The sequence below is a fragment of the Pantherophis guttatus genome, chromosome 2 (assembly GCF_059756535.1).
Source record: "Pantherophis guttatus breed Tessera chromosome 2, ASM5975653v1, whole genome shotgun sequence".
NCBI classification, from domain to species: Eukaryota; Metazoa; Chordata; class Lepidosauria; order Squamata; family Colubridae; genus Pantherophis; species Pantherophis guttatus.
Window position 1 is genome coordinate 172,340,001 of NC_142064.1, and position 24,856 is coordinate 172,364,856.

At 43.3% G+C, this 24,856-nt stretch overlaps 1 protein-coding gene across 2 annotated transcripts; it reads left to right on the forward strand.

Moving 5' to 3' along the window:
- The first annotated feature begins 5,917 nt into the window (after window positions 1-5,917).
- On the forward strand, window positions 5,918-13,217 carry EPHX3 (epoxide hydrolase 3). Of its 2 annotated transcripts, none has more exons than XM_034407584.3 (8): window positions 5,918-6,655; window positions 7,544-7,798; window positions 8,126-8,208; window positions 8,402-8,577; window positions 8,837-8,965; window positions 10,059-10,162; window positions 11,617-11,759; window positions 12,299-13,217. In XM_034407584.3, the coding sequence occupies exons 2-8, from the start codon at window positions 7,559-7,561 to the stop codon at window positions 12,534-12,536; spliced, it is 1,113 nt and encodes a 370-aa protein (XP_034263475.1). In that variant the 5' UTR covers window positions 5,918-6,655; window positions 7,544-7,558; the 3' UTR covers window positions 12,537-13,217. The 2 variants fall into 2 exon arrangements, with proteins under 2 accessions (XP_034263475.1, XP_034263482.1); XM_034407591.3 differs by having other exon boundaries at window positions 6,556-6,786.
- Window positions 13,218-24,856: the final 11,639 nt, after the last annotated feature.

The following is a 24,856-nucleotide window of genomic DNA, read 5'->3' on the forward strand; positions in this document are numbered from 1 at the left end:
CCATGTGCCTTTGCTCCTCTTAAGTCTTATGGGAGGGGCCAATCATCTCCCAGCCCTACTCTCGAATCGTCCCTTTTGTTTTAGCTGTTCTTGCCTTCTGGCAGCTCTGCGCATGCATGCACTGGGAACATTCAGTCAAATGAGTTTGCTCCATTTTACAACTTTTCTTGCCACAGTAGTTAAGTGAAGTTGTATGTATTAAGTTAGTAACATGATTGTTAAGTGAATCTGGGTTCCCCATTGACTTGCTTGTCAAAAGGTGGCAAAAGGTGATCACATGACCCTGATACACTGCAACCGTCATAAATATGAACCACTTGCCAAGCATTTGAATTTTGTGAATCATGACCATGAGGATGTTTCAACAGTCATAGGAGTGAAAAACGGTCATAAGTCACTTTTTTCAGTGCTGTTGTAAGCTTGAACAGTCATTAAACTAACTGCTGTAAATTGAGGACTACCTGCATACATAAACTTGTGCTTCCAGCTTTTTCCTTTTTCCCGGCCACCTTACATCCTGGTTGACCTCTCCAGCCGGGCAGCACCGTTTTGCATAAACTTTTAGTGTACATCTTCCACTAATTTATTTATTTATTTATTAGTTTGATTTATATGCCGCCCTTCTCTGGAGACTCAGGGCTGCTTACAATGCATTAAGCAATAGCCTTCATCCTTTTGTATATACCTGCTTAGTAGGGCTTTTTGCCCCCCCCCCCCAGCGGTGTTCTATTTTATACAAAGTCAGCTTATTGCCCCCACAAACCGGGTCCTCATTTTACCTACCTCGGAAGGATGGAAGGCTGAGTCAACCTTGAGCCTGGTGAGAATTGAACTCGCAGTAATTGCAGGCAGCCGGCAGCTAAATACTACTTTAACAGTAGTTTAGTCCACTGAGCCACCAGGCTCTTATTCCTCAACCTCTGGAAGGATCATCCTCTCCTTAGTTCAGTTTTTATCTCCTCAGTGCTTCATGTGGCCTCCATAGCTTCTTAGGTGGAATTCAAGGAGTTGTAATCCTAACATACCAGGGTGATATCACATCGAGAAAGGCTGCTATGTACTAATAGCTGACTTAGTTCTGATTCTGTAGAGACCTCCCTGTGTGGGATGATGTCAAAACACAATTTCCTCATTGGATTTCATGTTTTGGATTTGTGCTCAAAGGAAAATAAACAAAAGAACAGACCGTTCCATTTTTGGGGATGGGGGGAGTCACTGCCCATCTTGAGCTACGCATACAGTACTACTATGTCAATTCATACATCATGTTAAACTGTAGTGTAATTTGGATTTTGATTGTTTCCTAACCATCTCAAAGACCGCAGGAAACCATTGATGAAAATTTGATATTACTAAAATAGCCAATTCAATTCTGGGAGTTGAAGTCCACAAGTTGTAAAAGGGCCACAGTTGCCCACCCCTGCTGTAGCCTACAGGCAGTCCTCCACTTACAACAGTTCATTTAGTGACCATTCACAGTTACAACAGCACTGAAAAAGGAGCTTCTGTTTTTCGCAGTTACAACCTTTGTAGCAGCCCCATGATCATGTGATCAAAATTCAGCTGCTTGGCAACTGGTTGATATTTATGACCATTGCTGTGTCCCAAGGTCATGTGATCACTTTTTACAACTTTCTGACAAGCAAAGTCAATAGGGAAGACAGATTCATTTAACAACCGTGTTACTAATTTATCAACTGCAGTGATTCACTTAACTGAAGCAAGCAAAGTCGTAAAACGGAGCAAAACTCACTTAGCAATGTCTCACTTAACAACAGAAATTCTGGGCTCAATTATGGTCGTAAGTGGAGGGCTACCTGTATTTTCACCACATCCATTGTTTGGCCACGTGGGGGGGGCGGAATTCGAACAATCGGAATAGGAGCTCTGCTTCCCAAAGGCAAAATGTACTACATAAACTTAGCCAACCATGCTGCATTCCGAGTAAAAATGGGAAAAATCAAACCACCGTACTTAACCTCTTTGCGATGGAGTGAAAGCAGGTGAATAAACAAGTTCATACAACCTTAGTTAAGATTATCTGAATTTTTTGTAAAAAATTATGTTGCTTGAATGGAATGGAAATTCCACTAGTTCTGGGTTGGAAACGTCACTTCTTGCTTTGTGTAGAATCCAATGAGAAAACCCATAAACCCATATAAATGGGGCCCAAAGTGTCATTATTTTGTGTGGCCACCATTATTTTCCAGCACTGTCTTAACCCTCTTGGGCCTATTCACCAGAGCTTCACAGGTTGCCACTGAAGTCCTCTTCCACTCCTCCATGACAATGTCATGTTAGAGCCCTTGCGCACCTCCACCTTCCATTTCAGGATGCCCCACAGATGCTCAATAGGATTTAGGCCTGGCCAGCCCATCACCTTTACCCTCTGCTTCTTTAGCAAGGCAGTGGTCGTTTTGGAGGTGTGTTTGGGGTCGTTATCATGTTGAAATACTGCCCTGCGGCCCAGTCTCTGAAGGGAGGGGATCATGTTCTGCTTCAGTATGTCACAGTACATGTTGGCATTCATGGTTCCCTCAATGAACGGTAGTTCCCCAGTGCCAGCAGCACTCATGCAGCCCCAGACCATGACATTCCCACCATCATGCTTGACTGTAGGCAAGACACACTTGTCTTTGTACTCCTCACCTGGTTGCCGCCAAATAAGTTTATCTTGGTTTCATCAGACCACAGGACATGGTTCCAGGAATCTATGTCCTAAGTCTGCTTGTCTGCAGCAAACCATTTGCGGGCTTTCTTGTGCATCATCTTTAGAAGAGGCTTCCTTCTGGGACGACAGCCCTGCAGACCAATTTGATGCAGCCTGTGAAGTATGGTCTGAGCACTGACAGGCTGATCCCCCACTCTTTTAACCTCTGCAGCAATGCAGGCAGCACTCATAGGTCTATTTCCCAAAGCCAACCTTTGGATATGACGCTGAGCACGGGGACTTAACTTCTTTGGTCGACCATGGCGAGACCCGTTCTGAGTCGAACCTGTCCTTTTAAACCGTTGTATGGTCTTAACCACCATGCTGCAGCTCAGTTTCAGGGTCTTGGCAACCTTATAGCCTAGGCTGGTGATGGCTAACGTTTTTGCCATTGCGTGCCAAAAGCGGGGGGAATGTGGGGGGGTCACGTGCACGTGCCGACACCCATAATTCTATGCACCCTGTCCCCCACACACATGTGCACGCAACCCCCCCATGCTCCCCCGTTTTTGGCACGTGATGGCACAGTGGGTCCGGTAGACCCATTTTTCACTGTCCCCAGGCTCCAGAGCCTTTCTAGGAGCCTGGGGAGGGCAAAAACGACCTTCCCCACTCCCCTGGAGGCCCTCCGGAGGCTGGAAATGGCCTGTTTGCCAACTGGTGGACCCAGAAGGTCTGAAAATCAGCGGGCCGGAGCTGAGCTCATGTGCCCACCGATATGGCTCCGTGTGCCACCTGTGGCACGCGTGCCATAGGTTCGCCATCACGGACCTAGGCCATCTTTATGTAGAGCAGCAATTCATTTTTTCAGATCCTCAGAGAGTTCATTGCCATGAGGTTCCATGCTGAACTTCCAGTGACCAGTGTGAGAGAGCAAGAGTGAGAACACCAAATTTAACACACCTGCTCCCTCTTCACACCTGAGATCTTGTAACACTAACGCATCACATGATACCAGGGAGGGAAAATGGCTACTTGGGCCCCATTTGGACATTATCACTTGGGGGTATACTCACTTTTGTTGCCAGCAGTTTAGACATTAATGGCTGTGTGTTGCATTATTTTGAGGGGACAGCACATTTACACATTTATACAAGCTGTATACTCACTACTTTCCATTGTAGCCAAGTGTCATTTCTTCAGTGTTGTCACATGAAAAGATATACTTAAATATTTACAAAATGTGAAGGGATGTACTCACTTCTGTGACATACTGTGTATCTTAAATATTATTACTGATATGGTATGAATGAGATGACTTATCTAAGTAACATCTTCAGGAAAACAGTATAGCTTATTAAATTGCACACAGAAAAATGGATGGCGAAAAGTTAAATGTTCATTCCTACAGTTTGAGGACAGAGAAGTTGGGGGGCATTTTGGAAAAGGCAGCTGCCCTCTATGCAGAGGGCTTGCAAATCCTAGTAACAACAAACTAGACTGCAAAAGCAGTGTAGATACAGGAAGAGTTGGAATGCTAAGTGCTATTCAAGAAGTGTGTATAGTCAGAATTTGCAAATCGTGACAGTTGTAAAGTGATTGACCTGATTTTATGACCTTTTTTGTGAAAGTCCTAAAGTGAGTGCTGCGGTTGTTAAGGCAGCATTGTGGTCTTGTTTGTTTTGCTGAAAATGAAGTAGATGCCAGATTTTGGCAAAAAAACCATAATAAAACAGGTTATGTAATACTGGGATGGTGCAAATTACCTGTAATTCCTACAGCTTTCTTAGAAATAGTTTTAAAACTGTTGCCATTGACTTTTTTCATAGGGTTGAGTGGTTTCCCAAGGTCATCTAGCTGGCTTCTAAGCCTAAGGCAGGACTATAACTCTGGCTTTCATGTTCCTAGTCAACATCTAAGTCATTAGCTTGTAACTAGCATGTTAAATAAATACTGTGCTATTAGTTTGAATTAATAAAAGTTACCTTTCTCTTCTACATACTTCCTCCTTGCTCGTCAAACTGCAGATTGCAAAATGTTGCCGCACACATATGGTATTATCAACCAAATGTCATTACTTCATGCGTGCCCAATACCCAATGCAATCATAAGTTGCACTAGTTGTGTGACATTGTCATGCATTTTATCATTCCCCCTTACCATCTTCCTTGAATATGCTGTTACTCCCATGGTAGATGCCCTTGATTCTGCAAGGTTATATAACCTTGAAGTAGTTGGTCTTGCCCTAATTGCAGTTGTTTTTCAGTTGATGAAGGGGTTTGTTGGATTTGATACCTTTCCTGGCTCCTCAGTATTAGTATGCTGTATTGGCTAGGATTGGACACTCTTAAGGTTCAAACCCAGCTCCCATATTAAACTTTAATCCCAAGTCATGTGATTTGATGGCACATAATAAATCAGCAAAGAACATTCATTGTCACACTCTATGGAAGAGAAGATTGGATTTTGAAGAAGCATGATATAAATAGCACTGATGCTTTTGAAAGTTGGTGTTGGAGAAGATCCCTGAGAATATTGTGGACAGTCAAGAAGACAAACAGATAATTGAAGAAATCAATCCAGAGTTTTCACTCAAGGCACAAATGACCAGACTGGTTCTATTTTGGATTCATTATGCAAAGATAAATCCAGACACTTGGCAACTGACTCATATTTCTGACAGTTGCAGTGTCCCAGGGTCATGTGATTTCACTGGCTCAAGGTTGACTCAGCCCTCCATCCTTCTGAGGTCGGTATACTGAGGACCCAGATTGTTGGGGGCCATAGGCTGACTCTGTCAACCGCTTAGAAAGGGCTGTAAAAGCACTATGAAGTGGTATATAAGTCTAAGTGCTATTGCTATCCTCTTTTGTGACCTTCTGACAGGCAAAATAATTGGGGAAGTCACATTCACTTAACAACAGTTTGACTAATTTAACTACAGCAATTCACTTAGCAACTGTGGCAAGAAGGCTTGTAAAATGAGGCAAACTCACTTAGCAAATGTTTCACTTAACAACTGAAGTGTTGTTCAGGGCTCAGGGTTTGGGCTCAGTTGTGGTTGTAAGTCAAGGATTAGCTCTATTGTATTTTTTCCCCTTTACCCTTGAGATACCCACCACTATTCATTGCGCTGCTCTTAACCTTCACAAACGGAGGTCGAGGACTACCTTATAGTTACACGGGGTGGGTGCGGAGGTCGGCAGGGGAAATCTCTGGAGCGGCTCTCCCGTTTAAGCGGAGAGGGGGAGCCTTTGGAAGCCCCTTAATGTCACGGGCATCTCCCAAGCCGCATCTTGCTCTGCAGTCACTGTTAAGAAAATGGAGCCAGAGGGCCCAAAAAGTCACCTGCCAGCGCCCTTCGACTCCTTTGCAGTTTGCCGCTGTCTTCTCCTGGAGGCTTCCCCGTCTACTCTGCTATGCAAGCTGGCGTTCGCAAACCGGGGCCCACTTAACTACCGGCAGCAGGTCTAGCTCTGCTCGGCTTGCTGCCCTTTCGAAAATAAACAGGCCTCGGCCGCCCAGCATGCCAGAGGCTCGACTACATCAGCTGCGTTAGTTGAACTTCGAAGCCGGGCCTTCCTGAGGCTCTTGGAAGGGCGAGCCTGCGGCTTTAAAAAACAACAACCGCTTCTCGCTCCGATCTCTGGCTTCTTGTAGCAGCCGAGCCCCTCCATTCCACCCCCAGTTGGGCTCTGGAGACGAGATCCAGGCCCGGCCGCCATCTCCGATCTTCCCCGGAGCAGCGACCAACTCGCTGCCTTTGCCAACTTCGGCGGCGGCCGGGCGGAGCCTGTGTCGGCGGCGGAGGATGCCCGCCGGTGGGCGCTCTCCCCGCCCTCGCCAGCGCGCAGCAACAGCGGCAGCCTTCGCTTGGTGGGGCGGAGCTGCGAAGTTGGCTTTAAACGGAGGAAACGCGGCGCTTCCGTTTCTCCGAAGGTCGGAGCTGGGATTTGGGGCGACGTCGGAGCTTTGGGCATTTGAGCGCTGTTGCGGTTTGTGCGGGTAACTGTCTCGTAGATTGGGTCGGGCCGTGCCAGGCTCCCACACTCTTTCACGCTGGCTGGCATTCGGCAGTCTGGGCGACACGCGGACCCCCCCCATGTAGCCCATCGCGTTTTAACGTCGGGGTTTGTGTGAGTGCAACCGGTGCTGTGGATTTCGCTCCCCGGGGAAACCATGGTTTTACCCTTGTGGGTAAGGGGTTGAGAGAAACAATCCCGGCAAAGATCGTTTCGAGGTGGAGGAGGAAAACAATATATATTTATATTATATTTATATTACATATAAATATTATATATTATACATATACATATTACATATATTAAATATAATATTTATATTACAAATGTGTATATATATATATAGTAGGAAAGCGCGAAAGCTTTTGCAAAGTTGAATAAGAGATGTCATTCTGCAAAACCTAAATGGAAATGTTATTAACTTTTAAATTTGCCCACTCTCCCCTTTTCTGAAAGTCAGCAGCTATATAGTCCTTGTGGAAAATGTCAATTAATGTGAATGTACTTCTCCTGCCAACCAGGTGATGCTTCCTATTCCATCTTCGAGGTTTTATCTGTAAATTTATCTAAAGTATATTCTTATTATCCTGGCTGCCCTTTATGAAGCTGCATAGCATTCAAAGGACAGGTTGGGATTTTACTACTTTGTGGCTCAGGGTGAGTCTGGATATGGATTTTTGTTTTCTATTCCGCAGTTGTTTCTGCACCCTGCACATCCTAGCCACAGGAAAACAGGAATCCCCTTTTCTCTGAGAGTTGTTGCAATTGCTGTAGCTTGAAGTATTTGTTGGTGTCTAATGCTATTTGGAATTAAAACTGTGCCGTTTTAACTAAAATACCTAAAAGAAAAAAAATCTTCCCTTTTGCCCAGGATTACACCCAAAAAATGGTATCTCTCTATCGCTCCTTACTGGTGCCCACTCGCATAATGCTGAAGGCCTCCAACATTGTGATGCAGTTGACCTTGTATGGTGCTGGTTATATTGCTGCTCTTTTCTACTCCGTGTGGGTGTTCAGGCTGATACTTACTAAGGGCCCATGTCGGGTGTTCCAGAAAACTGAGAGGCTCCCACCGAAGATCCTGACTGATTCCTGTTATGGTGAACACAAGTATCTGATCCTCAAGGTGAGCCTGCTTAAGTAAAAGTAGAGTTCCATACTGAGATCACATTAATTAAAGTTCACTTCAGATGTGAAGATAAGGTCTTGGAGCATAGTGCTAAGAACTATATTTAAAGGCTGGGAGGAGCATATCATAAGCCTTGATTACCGGCCTGTTTAGCATAATAATTTCTGTTCTGAATGGCAGCTGCTTTCTAGAATGCAGGAAGAGGAGTTTGTCATCACTTCTTACCCAGTTTCAAATCTCTGCAGGCAAAATGTGTTTTATCACATGATCCTTGCATAACAGTGTGTTATTTACTTCTTTCTCTGTCTTGGCACATTTGAGAAGTCAGGGATACGCCTCCACTACGTTACAGCTGGCAAAGAAGGGGCCTGCCTGATGCTTTTTTTGCATGGATTTCCCCAGAACTGGTAAGTCTTGCTTTGGTGTGGTAGTTGTAGAACATGGAATATATGCCCGGTGGAATATAATGACTCCTAATCAAGTGAACTGGGAGGTCAATATGAATGACATCAACTTATGCTAAGAAAATACGTGATGGCGAGGGAGCCTTTCCCTGTCCTTTTTCCTTACCTCTGTGTGGTTTGGGTATATATTGCACAGGTTTTTATGGCGCCATCAACTGAAGGAGTTCAGCCAAGCCTTTAAGGTGGTGGCACTTGATATGAAAGGCTATGGCCTTTCTGATGCACCACTGGCTTGGGAGTGCTATCAAAGGGATATTATTCTGGAAGACATACAAGATGTCATCGAAGCCCTGGGCTCCAGTGAAAAAGATGGTGAGTTCAAGAAGAAGGGTTTTTTTCCCCCCCCATTGGAGAATCTGATCTGCTATAATAGTGGCTATAATAGCTCCCTGTTCTTGGGTGTGGGAGGAGTGGGAGTGGGAAGGGCACACTTGATGTTGCTTACCTGGCTAATGTTTCAAAAATATTTCAAAAATACTTCAGGGAGCTTTTTGTGACTGACTGAATTGATGGACAAGATACTTGTTCAGGCTTTCTTTCCTCCTGGAAGTTTTTCTCTTTTGTTCTTTAGGGGATCCCAAGTGCATCCTGGTAGGTCATAACTGGGGAGCAGCAATTGCGTGTGAATTTGCAGCCAATTATCCTAGCATGGTGGAGAAGCTGATTTTTATGAATGGTATTCCAGCACATGTTCTCTTCGGTAAGGCTAATCTTCTTCTGTGTCTTTGGGCTCACCATAAGGGATTCCTTATTCAGGGTTCAGTGGCCATTGAAATTGTAGAGTGAGTGGTTTTGGGATCTGGCTGGACTATTCCACAGCATGAGTATTTATAGAGGAAGGAGGCCTTTTCTGAATCAGGTATTCTATCTCAGTAAGCTAGAGCTGGGCAACCTGAGAGCCCAGACCAATCTGTTTGTCATTTCTAGATAGGTTTCTGGTCCAAGTTACTAAAAATGCATAGGATGAGTGTGGCACATTTACATGTGAGAAAGTAGCTGTGGCTCAGAGTAAAGGAGACAGTAGGCACCTACAGATGCAAATATTGGTTCATGTTGGCAGCACTTGAATTCAGTAACTGGGCATGAGGGATTTGAGACAATGCTAAACCCTGTTTAGAATTAGAATAAATGCCAAGGGGAAATGAATTGGAGGCCAAATAGCAATGCCTTCACATTCAGGAATGCCAATCTTTCTTGGTAAAGAACTTGGAGTAAGAAGAGGGAGGAAGTTTTGACTTCTTTCCCACTTTCTTCTTGCTGACTTTCATCTCCAGCAATGGGTTTTTATAGAATAAGCCCTAAAATAGGATGGGTCTGTTTAAAATGATGAAAATTCTTCTGTACCAAAAAAGAGAACAATCCACCAAAAAAGGATAAAAATCCTGACCCTGTGGGTGTAATATAGCCCTGCTATATTACTCTTTAAAGTGACCTATTCTTCTTCAACATCGAGTTGTGTTGCTGGGCATGAAAAAAGGGTTCTTGGTCTTGATGGAAGCTTTAATTGCATCGCACATTGGCCCAGAATTCATGTAAAATATCAGTTGTTTCCCTTGCTTGGGCTGGCAGTTGATCCAAATGCTAGGAATAGAAATCCAAACTGAATATGTGAATTTTCGAACTATTTTAAAAATGTTTCTCTCAAGAGGGCGTCAAGAGAAACGTAATCTGAAAATTAGCTTAAATAACCTCAGTGAGGCTTCTTAGCTCTTCAAGGTGGCCTTTTTTAGATGTTTCATATATATTAAGCATTGCTTGTTTACCTCAGTTTATTTTCCTTTTCAATCTTGCAGAGTATTTCCCCAAAAATCTCACCCAAATTATTAAATCCATGTACATATTCCTGTTCCAACTACCAAAGATACCGGAATGGTTCTGCTCCTTGGATGACTTCCATGTGAGTAAAGATTATGGAATAGCCTGAAAATTTGTAATCTCTTGCTTTAGGAGAGTAAGCTTAAATTAAACATATTAATTCCTGGGAGGAACTATGGCTAATTTCTCTAAGCCTGGATTTGTCATACTGCATTGGTGCTGGTTTTCTTCTTTGGTCTCTCTGCCAGGTTTCCTGGTTTTATCTGAACCCTTTGATGCTGTCTGTTTTTCTTTTTTAAACAATCAGATTCTTTCCCTCCATGGTGCTTCCTGTGAAGCTGTTCCATTTTTTTCAGTTTGTCTCCACAGAACAGACAAGACTGGAGTGAAGAGAGGATTTTTTCAGTGGTAAAAGAACCCCATGGAATGTGAGGCAAAGGTGAATTTGTTTCATGAAGGACTTTGGGGATAAACAAAGAACAGCTCTAAGTACCTGAAAATTACCTGAAAGATGTTATGAAATGCTGAGATTCTGATATGTTTAGAAAGAGAAGGAGGAGTCTGCTGTGTATTTTCCTGCCTTTCTCCCTAGAGCTGTGTTGCTCTGATTCTCGGTAGTCTTTCCAACCCAAAAGAATGTTGGGAAGAAGCTATGTAGAGGAGCCTGCCTGTCCATCTGTCAACAGGATGTCTCTAGAAACTGAACAGGATGGGACCAGGTTGAGTGGGGACAAAAAGAGGGAGAAACTGGCAAAAGGAAGTTTGAGTTCAAAAATGGGGCTGATCCAGCTGTAGAAAAAAAAAAATACCCCCATTCTGTTCATTGCTCCATGCTATACCCCCTTGACTGATCTTTGCTGGTCATGCAACCCATTAAAGAGTATATATATAGCTTGCTCTGTGCTTCCCAGTGTACAGACACATATAGGTAGTACAAGGTGGGGAAGACAGAAATGCAGATAACAGCTGTAACGTAGTTTTGTTTCATGGAAGCCTGTGGCTGCTGTAGGTAGAATGCTTAGAACAGTTCTAGAAGCAAGGCTCTGCATTCTTTCCATGCTTTATTGAGTGTTAAGAAATCTTTAATTGCAGCCAACGCATCCATACTTCTGGATGAAGTCACAGAGACAAAACAGTGAAGCAACTTTGTCAGGTATCCAGTCCCTTTACACCAGAATCCAGGAAGATGAACACACCAGTTCATCTTCATATTTCTTCAAGAGATCCGGTGGGGTGTTAATCATGAAGATGTTAGACTAGGGCTGCAGGAAGTCCCAGGTTCAGATCTAAAGTATCTTCAGTCACAGAAGCTCACTTTGGAGCAGTCACTGTCTCTCAGTTAAACTACCTCATAGGACAAATGGATGTGCAAATGCTACATACACTCCTTGAAGAAAGAAAAAGGGGCTATAATTATACATAAATGTTTAAACTCTCATAAGCATTTTCAATAGTTTGCTCTGTCTCAAAAGCCCTGGTGTTATACAAGAGGGATATGTGTCTAACCCGTATCTACATGTTTTGTCTTATTGCTAGATAATAAAAGAGGGAATAACAAGCAAGAAGACAAGAATCCAGAATGTTGATTCACAGCAGAGGAATTACAGCCTTACTCTGTATAATTTCTCAAGGCCTAATGCCTTAACTCCACCAATTAACTACTACAGGAATATTCTCAGGTGGGAGAACACTCCACCTGGGCTCTGGTCTTGGGTAGTATCAGCATTTCTTCCTTCCCTTGGGATTGTCTGAACTGAAGCCCAATTTCTTTTAATATGTCAGGCCAAAGATTTGAGAAAATCCTGCAAGTTTTTTGAAAGGCAGTCTGACAGATCTTTATTTGTAGTAAAATTGGGAGATATTGGGTGGTAGACTGCTGCTAAAATACACATTCTGGTGAGAGAGAATTTTCCTGAGGATGGGCTCCAGCACAAGTCCAAAAGCTCAGAAGACTAAACCTCTAGTCCCAGTGACCGACCTAGATTGGATCCTACAACATTATCCTGGGACATGTATATTTCCTTTCATTTGTGATGCTAAAATATGAACATGCTGTCTTTAACAAATCCTCCTAGCTTCTTCTTAGTGATTGGTGTGCATGAAACCTGGGGGAGAGGGGGGGGGAAGCATGTAAACGCATTTTAGCATGTAAAAGCAGCAAGCTATTAATTACCCAGGGCTCGTTTTAATGGTTATCAACATGTGTCTGCCTTTACAGCTGGATACCACCAAAGCACAAAGATATTTTGGTGCCCACTCTGCTGCTCTGGGGGCAGAAGGATGCATACATGGAAGAAGGGCTGGTGAATCAGATACTGCCCTATCTCCAAGGCAGCTATCACATACATTACTTCCCAGACGCGAGCCATTGGCTACCTGAGGAGCAGCCTGAAAAGGTCAATCAAGTGATATGGGATTTCCTTCAAGGGAAGAAAAGTGATAAAGAGCTAAAGTAAAGAGCTAAAGTTCTGTAAAGTAAAGGCATCTGTACTACTTGGCATGAAGAAATAGCAGCCACTTGGCTTGGCTCTGGATTTCTGATCCTTGCTTTGTGTGTGATGTCTGCATTATATTGGAATCCAAGTCTCAGATAGCATTAATTGGCATTTCCCCAGGCACCATTTCCTTTTTTGCACAGCCATAAGGTTAAAATACAATAGAAAAACAAGTCTCAGCTATATTTGTTGATGTGCCTTGCTGTGGCCAAGTCTTGAGCTCTTCCTTACTACCTAAGATCGAAAGACAAAAAGTTGTTGGCTTGAATCATATTGAAATCAAAGTTCTCATGACGAAGTCAGCCTCTTGTTGAACTATGAACCTGGGATGTACTATCATGCCTCATGAAGAATTTGCTTCATGACCAATGAAGGACTTAGGGGAATGACTACTGGCAGATATCCTAAAATTACCTGAGAGCTTATTTGCAAAAATATTGGACACTTCATTACTCTAAACGGAGAAAGAACAAAGACTGCTTCTGTAGTAGGAAATGTCAAATATACCATATATATGATAAATTGGGAGGAAAAAGTCCATTCAGTATGTAAAAGGATGATGATGTGTGTATTTTAATGTAATATAAGTGCTCCCTATGCAAGATTTGGATAATATAATTGTTGCCTGCAATTGTGATAAAAGATTTTGGGTCATAGATTTCATTTATCCTCATATGTTGGACCTGATATCTAAAAGCTGGGGTTGATAGATGTTTGGGTCAGCAGATTCTAGTGCAGAGCTGAATTTGGAGAATGCAAGGTTGGAAGCCCCAATCTTTCTTTCCCAGAAGTCTTTGGATTGACACATACTAATTCCACGTTGTGGCTTAGTAGCCTTTTTTAGGGAGTGCCTTGCTTAGCACTTCTTCCTTGTCACGGCATGTAAGAGAAGGCACACACACAGTCTATGCACCTTCCTTATGCTGCCACCTGCTGACATACTGTAGACAGTGCAGACAGCTAAGGCTATGGGGCTCCTCCTGAGCAACTTCTTGGATGGATTCATAGACCAATTTCACAAGAAATAGACTTAGTCATTTTAAAAAAAGGAAAGGAGAATAAGTAACAACCCTCTCCAGCTTTAAGCAGTTGCATTTAAAGGTTTAAGTGAGATAATGGGAAAATAACATTCAAATCACAGACTGCAACTTTAAAAAATCTCACATAGAAGAACAGCAAAGGACAAGGTATGAGGACAATCCAGTTGTGGACCTAAATGCAATGTTTTATGGATGTAATTAATAGTAATAATGTACATCCATGTACAGGCACATGATTACTGGATCCCTTTGGTTTTCTGTGCAAGTTACAACTTCTTTCTTTCTTCCTTTTTCTCGCTATCTTTTCTAATAAGCCATCACATTCAGTGGTGGGATTCAACTGGTTTAGGCCGGTTCGGGTGAACCGGTAGTTAAATTGCTGGCTGGCCCCCCCTCTCCCCATCCTGCCCCTTCCAGGAGTCCCCAACTGCCCCATTTTGGCTCCCAGGTAAGTGCAGGGAGGCCCACTAAGCCCAAAATGGGGTGCAGCGTGCCCCCCCATGGCCCATTTTTGCACCCAGGAGGTTTCAGGGAGACTACCTAGGCCCAAAACGGCACGGGGGGATATCCCTCCCGTGGCCCGTTTTTCTCCCCAGGGGGGTGCAGGAGGCAGAGTACTGCCTGTCACACCCCCTGGCCATGCCCACCATGGCCAAGCCCACCCAGCCGATCATTAGGGCAGAGAACTGGTTAAATTATTTGAATCCCACCACTGATCACATCAGCCTTCCTCACCCACCCACCCCGGAGACCCTCCAGAGGCCAGAAACAGCATGTTTTCCGACTTCTGGTGGGCCCGGAAGGCCTGAAAATCAGCTGGCTGGCGCATGCTCAGCTTGCGTGCCCACCAATATGGCTCCGCGTGCCATCTGTGGCACGCGTGCCATAGGTTCGCCATCACAGGCCTATACTGTACTGGCCACCTAAATTCCATTCTCATTCTATAATAAGCTACCTCCTTAAATAATCAGATAATCTGCCACTCTCCATAGGGATACAAATGTTTGAATTGTCAAAAACAAAAATGGAACTGGCTGGTTTCTGTCATATAAACCGGTGGTCACCAACTGGTGGTGCGTGAGAAAATTTTGGTGGTCCACAGAAAAATTATTTCCATTTTTTTATATTGCACTAAATCAAGGATCCTCAAACTACGGCCCCTGGGCCAGTTACGTACAAGGAATGTTTGTGTTGCTGCAGAGAGTCTCCCCCTTCTGTGTCTTTTTGTGCAGATCGGAGGGGGGCAGAAATTCCGACTTAGGGTCTGCTTCAGCCTCCTGGTGTGGGGCTTTGGGCAAAGGCTGGAGGAAAGTGCCACTGGTGGTGAAGAGCCAGAGGGCCTCATTCCAGTGGGACTGCATCATGGCCTGGAACTGGCTGACCATCTCAGCCCGCTGAGCCTCCAGGTACTGGTACCTGGTCTTGCACTCCCGCAGGTCTTCCCTCTACTTGGAAAGCCTATGCTCATAGTCCTCAGTGAGGTGCTTCTGCTGAGCCTCCTTCTCTGTCAGATCCAATTTGAACTAAGCCAGCTGTTTTGCCAACTCTTTCTCGTGGTGCCTGGCAGGGGAGGGGTGTGTAGAAGCCAGTGAAGCACCCCTTGACATGAGTGACATCGAGTTGGCGATGCCCACCAAGTCACATTATCACCTAGCCACGCCCACCCAGTCATCCGCGGGATTTAAAATTATGAATTTTGTGGTCCCTGAGGTCCGAAAGGTTGGTGACCCCTGATATAAACCCTTTTCTTGCCTGCTCTCCTTCAAATCTTGATTATGTTTACATCTGCTTTTGGGGCATATTTTACAATTGGTATGAGAGGACATTGCCATATAGTTGTGGCTTTTAGTCTTATGAGTGGGGATATAACACTTTATGCAAGAGTGGCACTCATATTCATGACAGATGTAGGAAAACTGCTTAGGTTGCCTTGTAGATTAAAGTGAGAAGTGAAACTGAGCTATTCGTCTGTTTTTGGGAGCAGGAGCAGCTCCTGCATCAGCGGAAGAGGCACACAATGCAGCAACGGCCTCATTTAGGGTCATAAGATGTCCAGTCAAATTGTCCTCACGTCCTCAATCTGGCAGGCACAGTCTTAAAATCAAGTATTGTCCATCTTTTTCAAAGTCTTGGTTAGTTTTCTGGACTGTTTTTTGCCTCAGCAATCATGGAAACTTTCATGTTTTGTGACTTTTCCTTCCCTTATCCCTTGACAGACTTCACAGCCTACATTTATGTTGTCTACTTCATTTCCTGTTTCCAATAATCAGCTACAATCCACGCCCTTGAAATCTACTATCCCTGTAGTCTGGAGATCATATTGACTTATCATATATTTCTATGGTCAAGTTTGAAAAGCACGTTGATTTTATATTATCTCTAGTACATGTTCTGGAAAGTAAAGATTTATGGGGAAAATATTGCAAATTAAAAACCAGAAGTCTTTCTGATGCTAGAAAAAGTAATTTTATTACATGTAGGTCCAAGTACATTTTTTGCAGCTCTTTGCTGTATTTTTTTGTTGCCGTTGCCAAGAAAGTTAAACAGTGAGTGTTCCTTTTTTGTCCCTGTTTGTCCTCCTTTCCAATTGTCCATGTCCTCTTTTGCCTGTTCAGCTATCTGTTATTCTTACCCTCAGTTGCAGGGGCAAGAGATAACGCCTGGGACAGAAATGTAGTATGTCCCATATCCCTGGACCCGGCAGTGTTGGCAAATTATCGTCCAGTCTCCAACCTTCGCTTCGTTGCGAAGGTTGTTGAGAGTGTGGTAGCGCGACAGCTCCCCCAGTACCTGGATGAATCGTCGTATCTGGATCCGTTCCAGTCGGGCTTCAGGCCTGGGTACAGCACGGAAACGGCATTGGTCGCGTTGGAGGGCTCGGGACAGGGGTTGTTCCTCTGTCCTGGTCCTATTAGACCTCTCAGCGGCTTTTGATACCATCGACCATGGTATCATGCTGCACCGGCTAGAGGAGTTAGGGGTGGGGGGCACCATCTTACGGTGGTTCTCCTCCTTTCTCTCTGACCGGTCGCAGTCTGTGTTGACAGGGGGGCAGAGGTCGACCCCGAGGCCCCTTGTATGTGGGGTGCCACAAGGGTCGGTCCTCTTGCCCCTTTTGTTCAACATTTATGTGAAGCCGCTGGGTGAGATCATCCGTGGTTTCGGGGTGAAGTACCACCAGTACGCTGATGATACTCAGCTGTACATCTCCACCCCGGACCACCCCAATGATGCCCTTGAAGTGATGTCCCGGTGCCTGGAGGCCGTGCGGATCTGGATGGGGAGAAACAGACTCAGGCTCAACCCATCCAAGACCGAGTGGCTGTGGTTTCCGACATCCCGATATAGTCAGTTGGTGCCATCACTGACTATTGGGGACGAGTCACTGGCCCCCACGGAGAGGGTTCGCAACTTGGGTGTCCTCCTGGACTCACGGCTGTCTTTAGAAGAGCACATGACGGCTGTGGCCAGGGGGACTTTTTATCAGGTCCGCCTGATTCGCCAGTTGCGTCCCTTTCTGGATCGGGACTCGTTAAATACGGTCACTCATGCTCTCGTTACTTCCCGCTTGGACTACTGCAATGCTCTCTACATGGGGCTCCCCTTGAGGAGCACCCGGAGGTTCCAGCTGGTCCAGAATGCGGCCGCGCGGGTGGTTATGGGAGCGACGTGGCGCTCCCATGTGATCCTCCCTCCTACGTGAGCTGCACTGGCTCCCGGTGGTCTTCTGGGTGCACTTCAAGGTTTTGGTTACCACCTTTAGAGCGCTCCATGGCATCGGACCGGGGTATCTACGAGACCACCTTCTGCTACCAATAGCCTCTCACCGACCAGTACGCTCCCATAGAGAGGGGCTCCTCAGGGTGCCGTCGGCAAAACAGTGTCGACTGGCGGCCCCCAGGGGGAGAGCCTTCTCTGTGGGGGCACCTACCATCTGGAACGAGCTCCCCCCAGAGATACGGAAGATCCCGGACCTGCGCACGTTTCGCCGTGCTCTCAAAACTTTTCTATTTCAGCAAGCTGGCCTGGCCTAACTCCCATCTTTTAAATTTTTAAATTTTTTAATTCGTGATTTTACAAATTGGGTGTTTTAATCTGTGTTTCGGCCGATATATTTAATAATTTTAAGGGATTTTTTAATATTCGTATTATCTGTATTTTATCTTGGCTGTTCACCGCCCTGAGTCCTTCAGGAGTAGGGCGGTATAGAAATTTGATTAATAAATAAATAATAATAAATAAATAAATAAATATGGGCAAAAGGGGTATTTCCTAAGCAGTTGTCTTCCTACAAGCCCTTTTGCCTTTTTGGCTTTTCTGAAGAAGTGAAAGCCTGATCTTACAATCAGGATCTAATTATGCAGAATTCCATGTCAAACCACCCCTTGAGGCTCCTAATATGCACCTTTTCATCCAGGACTGTGTTCTCGCCTCTGAAAGGAGCACCGATAGGGCCAAGGACAAGTCAGAGCCCTAGGAATTAGGTAAAAGAGGACTGCTCAGGAGGGAGTATTGCAAAAGGCTCCCTGGAGGAGGACACAAATAAATTGAAGAAAAAAAATTGTAAATGAAAAGAAACATTCATTGCAACAATGAGTCTAATGCGTGCGTGTGTGCCGTGCTGTGTTTCGGTAAGAAGTAAACAAAGCCACTTGCACGCAGCGCACACTCTCAAAACAATTCTCCTGTGCGGAGCGCATGAGTTTCATAATCGCGTCTCGTCGCACTGAACCTTGATTAAACATCATGTCAAATACAAATACATCACATCACACACAACGGATCGGCTCAGCATCGATCGAATATGGAGATTTACAGATTAGTCTTCAAATATCGAAAAGGAAGACATGTAGGAGGACACTTTTCAAGAGAGGATAGAACTTACAAAAAAAGGGCTGTCCTCTCTAAAGAGGACAATTGGTCATCTTATTATCAACTCAGGTGTGTTATTCATGACTCTGGTCCTTATAAAGACACAATAAGAAAAGCACACTCTTTTTCCTCAGTTGTAATATTATTCCAAAATGGCCCAACGCACTCTTTGACTGCCAACAGAATCTCCAGGACCCAAGTGGACTTCCTACTTTCTTATTTACAGCTCTGCTTTCCTCAATGGAGGGTTCTCTACTGTTGAATCAGGTTGTGACCTAAGAAACAGATTGCATTAACAATAACACCTGGGTTTGTGTTGTGTTGTAAGAATATATCAGTAGTGGGTTGCCCCTGGTTCGGACCAGTTCTATAGAACTGGTAATAAAACCGGAGGGAGGCTCCGCCCACCGACCCCGATGTCATCAGAATGCTTCTGCGCATGCGCAGAACAGTGCGAGCAAAGCGAGAGTGCCCGTGGCCCCATTGCAAACCAGTAGGTAAGGTAAGTAGAACCCACCCCTGGTATATATGTGGTATAAAATAATGAAATTGGAGAGAGAAGCCAGGAGCATAGAAGAAAAAAAAAAGTGGAACAGAATTGTGGTGAAAGAGACTTTTCCGAGTTGATATTTCAAAAACACCTGATAATTGTGTGTACAGATAACTGGACTCCAGTCAGGCGGCTGTGCACACCCAATACACTGACAATGGGGGACAGCCTGTGAAGCAGTTGCTTGGAATTTCCAAAGGAGTTTTTTTTATTTTACAAACCTCTTTAGCTTTCAAAAAATTGTATTTTTCTACCCCCTACAAATGTTCTTATTAATGCCAACCAGCATGACTAACAGTTGGAGAGCTGAGAGGTGCAGGATCTACCTCACAGATGAAGAAACTTCTAGAGCATAAATACTAGGATGTATATCTCTTCCTTCCAGGCTTCTTTGAAAGGCTGAGAATCTTCTAGAGTCAAATAGCATCAGATATTAGATGTGTTACCAACTAATTTTGGGGGGACAACAACCTCTAATGTGGGACTTTGTCCCACATTGCTCAAACAGACAATATGACCAGGTTACATAAACATAGCTATTAGAGTTTAGGGTTTACTTGGGCACACCAGGGGTGGTATTCACTTACCTTCATTACTGGTTTGCAAATGTGAGTGCACGCATGCGCTGAGCGTCAAAAACGGGACATGATGACATCCAGGAGCCTCTCATAGCTGCCGCTACTGGTTTGCCCAAACCGGATAGAACCGGCTGAATGCCACCACTGGGGCACAGCTAGTCAGATGTGCTTATTATTTACCATAATAACATAGACTACAGTTTAGCAGGATATGAAATCCAAGATTATGTCTAAAATCCTAGAAAACCATACTCTTCCCAAGGCTAGAAAGCCATTTAAAATATATAAGAAAACAAGAGAGAAAAAATAACTGCCTCTATTGATACATTGCCCTCAAAGTTGTCCTATTAACTCAGTGGCTCCCATATTTTGGTCCAAATACAGAAAACCAAGGAAATTTGTTTTTAAGGCAAGAAACATCAGTTGTAAAGGGAGGTATCTGGAAGAAAGTAATATAACAAATAAAGAAAATGAATACAGAGTCATGTTTCCTGAACTAAACACACATATATCTGGGTTGCTCAAACTCTACACAACCATGAAATGATAGCAAAGAATTTGTTCTTTACATATCTGTTACCATCTTTGGTGGCAAGCATCTAAAAAACTAAAGATTTTTGCAACCATGATATGGTAATTCCACTCTGAACTGCAAGTTGATTAACCAAGTCTAGCATGAATTCAATTACATGAATTAATTCATGCAATTAATTTAGAGTTCAAAGTGTATAGAAATTGGGCTGAGTGCTATGTGATTCAATCAACCATGGTTAATGACAAGCAAACTTCTACTTTCACTATAGCTATTTTGCTCAATATTTTTTTTTCATGGGCACATTTATTCAGTGTTAACACAGAAATGATTCAACTCTATGTTTTTTAAACTTCCCAATTTAGTCTAGAGACCTAGTAAGCCTTGATGGTCTCCAATCTGTGTACTAAACAATTTGACTCTAGCTAGTTTTTAGAGATCAGACAAGATCAGTTTACCAACAATGGTGTTTGGCTGAACAATGATACATTTTGTCCAGTAGGGGGAGCATTTACCTCAGGATTAACTAAATATATAATTTAATAGAATTAGATATGGAATAATCTGCTTTATTCAACTTTATATTATATTTTGAAGTCCAGAAGTGAATATTAAATGTTTTCTTTTGGAAACAGTATACAAAAATTAAGGTTTTATTATTTTAAACTGTGTTATTCTCCCAAAGAAACATTTTTAATAAAAAAAAATACAAATAAACAATAAAATATGCACAGCAACAATAAAAACAATCTCTTAGATACTATGAATACATTTATATTACATTAGACATTAGACTGGCCCCCACTCTAACACTCTTTCGGAAGGCACTGAAAAGAATTGAAAAACAAAAATTAGTTGTGTGCCAGCACAGCTTCCCAAAAGACCAACCATGGTTTCATGGGAGAAGCTGATAGTGGTAGTGATTACTCCTTCAACCTGTTTTATGACCTTCTGACAAATTTCTACTGGGTTTCTACCTGTAAGATCTACTTTTTTCAGCTAAGGGTCATTGCTAATTATTTGCATTTTCCCAAATCTCTTCATAGGCCTCTCTCTAATGGTATAATCAAAAGAATAAAAGTGCAGGTGCCCCAACTTTATGACACAAACCAACATACACCAATTTCCCCTTGCAAATTGCAAACCTGCTTGTTCCAAGAAAAATTCTTGTCAGGCAGTGCAATAAATCTCTGCTCAGCAACTTCCTTACAAAATAATTTCACTTCAGTAAGTGGGTTTGCTGAAGAAAAGAAATGAATCATAAGATCTGCCTGCTGAAAAACAAAGAAAACATTCTGTGTTTGTGTGTCTCCCCTGCAAGATTTAAACTCTAGGCTTTGCCTCCTATCTTCATGAATGAATGAACTTTTGACTGTTCTTTTCACAGCTTTGAGAATAGGAGACATCCGGGTTTTTTTTAATGTTTAGGTAGCAATTATGTCAGTTTTTTTAACATTTAGATTATGTCAGACCTGAGATCTGTTGTTCCCGAGTTGCCAGCTTCAACTCTTATTTTTGCATCCTGCCAAGCTCCATAACAAGCAAGCAAACCATATAGTCTCTATCCCTGTGAGACACACACCTATCTTCTTTCTTCTACCGTGTTTTCCGAAAATACGACGTGCCCCAAAAATAAGTCCTAGTCTGATTTTTTTGGGGGTGGGCCTAATATACACCTTACCCTATCCAGAGACCCAGAGAGACAGAACTCCCAGCCCTCACTGGATCAGCTGATCCGTGGGCCGCAGTTAAGGGGCTCAGCACCCATGGGGTGACCGCGCTCGCCACCTCCTGCACCTCAAAAAAAATAAGGCCTCTCCAAAAATAAGCCCAAGTGTTTATTTTCAAGCCTAAAAGAAAATAAGACCCGGTCTTATTTTCGGGGGAACACAGTATATTATGGTGTTGCCAGGGGCACAAGGGCCTTACTGGAAAGTTTGGTCAGCCATCTTTGCTTTACAGGATCTAGCTGGGTTGTGCAATTCACCCAGCTATGTTAAATGTGCCTTTTCTACATTTGCCAGTGCATGGGAAACAGGTAGGATTTTTTCCCTACCTTGTTACCATCTTGTTAGCAAGAGAAAGTAGATCCCACGCCATTGGGCTTTAGTCAGGGAGTGGTAAGGGTTTTCCCTTGCTGGATACACAGTGTGCCTTGCAAATAGAGGCCAGGTAGCTAGTCCAAGAGGTAACTAAGAAAATGGTCAGACATAAGGCCATCAATGGTCCACCCATGCAGTCATGATTTAGAACAGAGTTGACTGTTTTTTGTTACTGCTGTCTACTCCCTTGAAAATAATGTTCAGAGGGTCACCTACTGGTGATGGACTGAAACAAACAGGATGTGGGAAACCACTCACAATGTGGCCCAGGCCAAGTCATGACTTTTTTCTCCTTTGAAACCCCTTGCCCTTCTCGCTGTCTGTTAGAAAAAAATACAGATTGTTTTCCCCAAAGATCTTCAAATGAATGATTCCCCAGGTTTTTCAATCTAGGCCAAGAGTTACATTTAGTTGATAGCTGATTTAGGATCACAGGATGTCCACTTAGGTGTAAAAGACCAGGAGTATCCAGGGTGGTAAGATAACTCTAAGCCCTCCTTTTTTAGAAAAAAAGTGCTCCCCTAGCCATGAATTTAATTCATCTACATAAGAATGGAAATCCAGCTAGTGGGCACAGCAATGGCCCAAGGAAAGAACCCAAATCACAAAAACGGTTAGGAAACAACAATTTAAAACAATTTAACCGCATGCCCAAGAAACACAGTTTCCTTAATTAATAACTGCCTCTTAAATACTGTAATTTATTATGTGACTTATATTCCTGAAAAATTACCAATTTGTATTCTGTATATGTTGAGGCCTTTGTTTAGAAAAGATTGAGTTATTTTAATAAATTTAAGTTTTGTACAAACTTTGTGTGTGCTGTGTTCTTTGGGGTCCGTAGCTGGGGCAGAACAGTATAGTTACAAGTTGTTTGCTCCAAGTTGTTTCCTGTAGCAATTGTTAACTACTGTGCTTTCTCTCCATATTCAGAGAAAGCTAATTGGACCTTTTGTATCTTCAGAAAATTCTGTACCTTTCCCTTCACCTGATTTGCAGTAGCTATACAAGTGTAGAGTGACTAGGGTGCTATTCCTTTTATCTGAGAGTGATATGCTTTTGATTATGGGCTCAAAGGTTAAGCTTTGGAATGGGACTAACCAGCACTTGGATGAGGGTCATCCAGATCTATGGTCCAAGTCAACAGACTACATTGAAAGTTTAAAAAACCAAAAGAAGGCAATATTTGTATCCTTCTGTCAAGAAAACTTCACGAATGTATCAGTCGCTAGGAACTGAAATAAATTCAATAACATTTTTTTCCTTTATACATTTGTATGTGCATAGGTAGTCCTTAACTTACGACCACAATTGAGCCCAAAATTTCTGTTGCTGAGACATTTGTTAAATGAGCTTTGTCCCATTTTATGACCTTTCTTGCCACAGTTGTTAAATGAATCATTTCAGTTATTAAGTTAGTAACATGGTTGTTAAGTGAATCTGACTTCCCCATTGACTTTGCTTTGTCAGAAGTTCGCAAAAAGGGATCACATGATCCTGGGACACTACAACTGTCATAAATGTGAGATAGTTGCCAAAGTCTGAATTTTGATTACGTGACCATGGGGATGCTGCATCGGGTGTTACGTGTGAAAAATGGTCATGCTTCTTTTTTCAGTATCTTCATAACTTTGAACAGTCAATAAACGAACTGTTGTAAGTCGAGGACTACCTGTATAACATGAAGCGTGCTATAACCAATACTCATCTTCTAAGGACAAAATATTAAAATAAATATTTTCACCCACCGGTATCAGGAAAAGAATGTGTGCATGCATGCTTATACTTAGACACAGGCATGCACATAGGCACAGATCTAGGGAGCTGGAAATCACAAATTCTAGACTGAAGAAGGGGTGAAAGGGTCCAGGCAAAGTCAAGTCATATAATAGAATGTGGCCACAGAATTAAGGCATCAATCTAAGAATGTCACTGAGGATAATGAGAACTTCGCAGCCCATGCTGTGGTCTCCTAGGGTTTAGCTCTGCATACGTCTTTCTAAATTGCAAGGCCTACCAGGAGGGGGTGGGGAAGGAGACCTTTTATCCCGAATCTCTTGCCAGAAGTGAAAGGAATGCTGTTATTGGGGCCATGCCATGAACTTGACCCGATGGGGTGTACTGGTGTGAGTTTAACCGGAAGCCTTCAGTAGCTGGTACAAGAACGGACTGAAATGCTGGGAACCGTCTGCATTTCAGAGCTATTTATACCGTTCTGCGTTGTTCCCTTACTGGTCCTCTTGTTTATTTGTGTCCCACGACTTGGGGCATTGCTCCCTTCTGACCTTTTCTTCCATTCTCCTTTATTTTTAACATCATCCTTTTCTCCAACTGGTTAGCTCCCATGGGGAAAGAGTAGAAAGGAGTGGGAACCAAAAACATTCGGGTTCTGTTATCTGCCCAAGTCTGGGTGGGTTGGCCTTCCAGTGAGGCAGGAAGTTCTGGCTTCGAATGTCTTGCAGGGAGGTTTGTATACAAGAGCTCTTCTATATATTTTGTTTTTGCAATCTACCTCTAATTATTCCTTAGGAGAAATGCAGGAAGTGGCCTTATAGTGCAGGTCAAACAATTCGTTTGTTTTAGCCTAGTCTCATCTTCTTGTTAGTA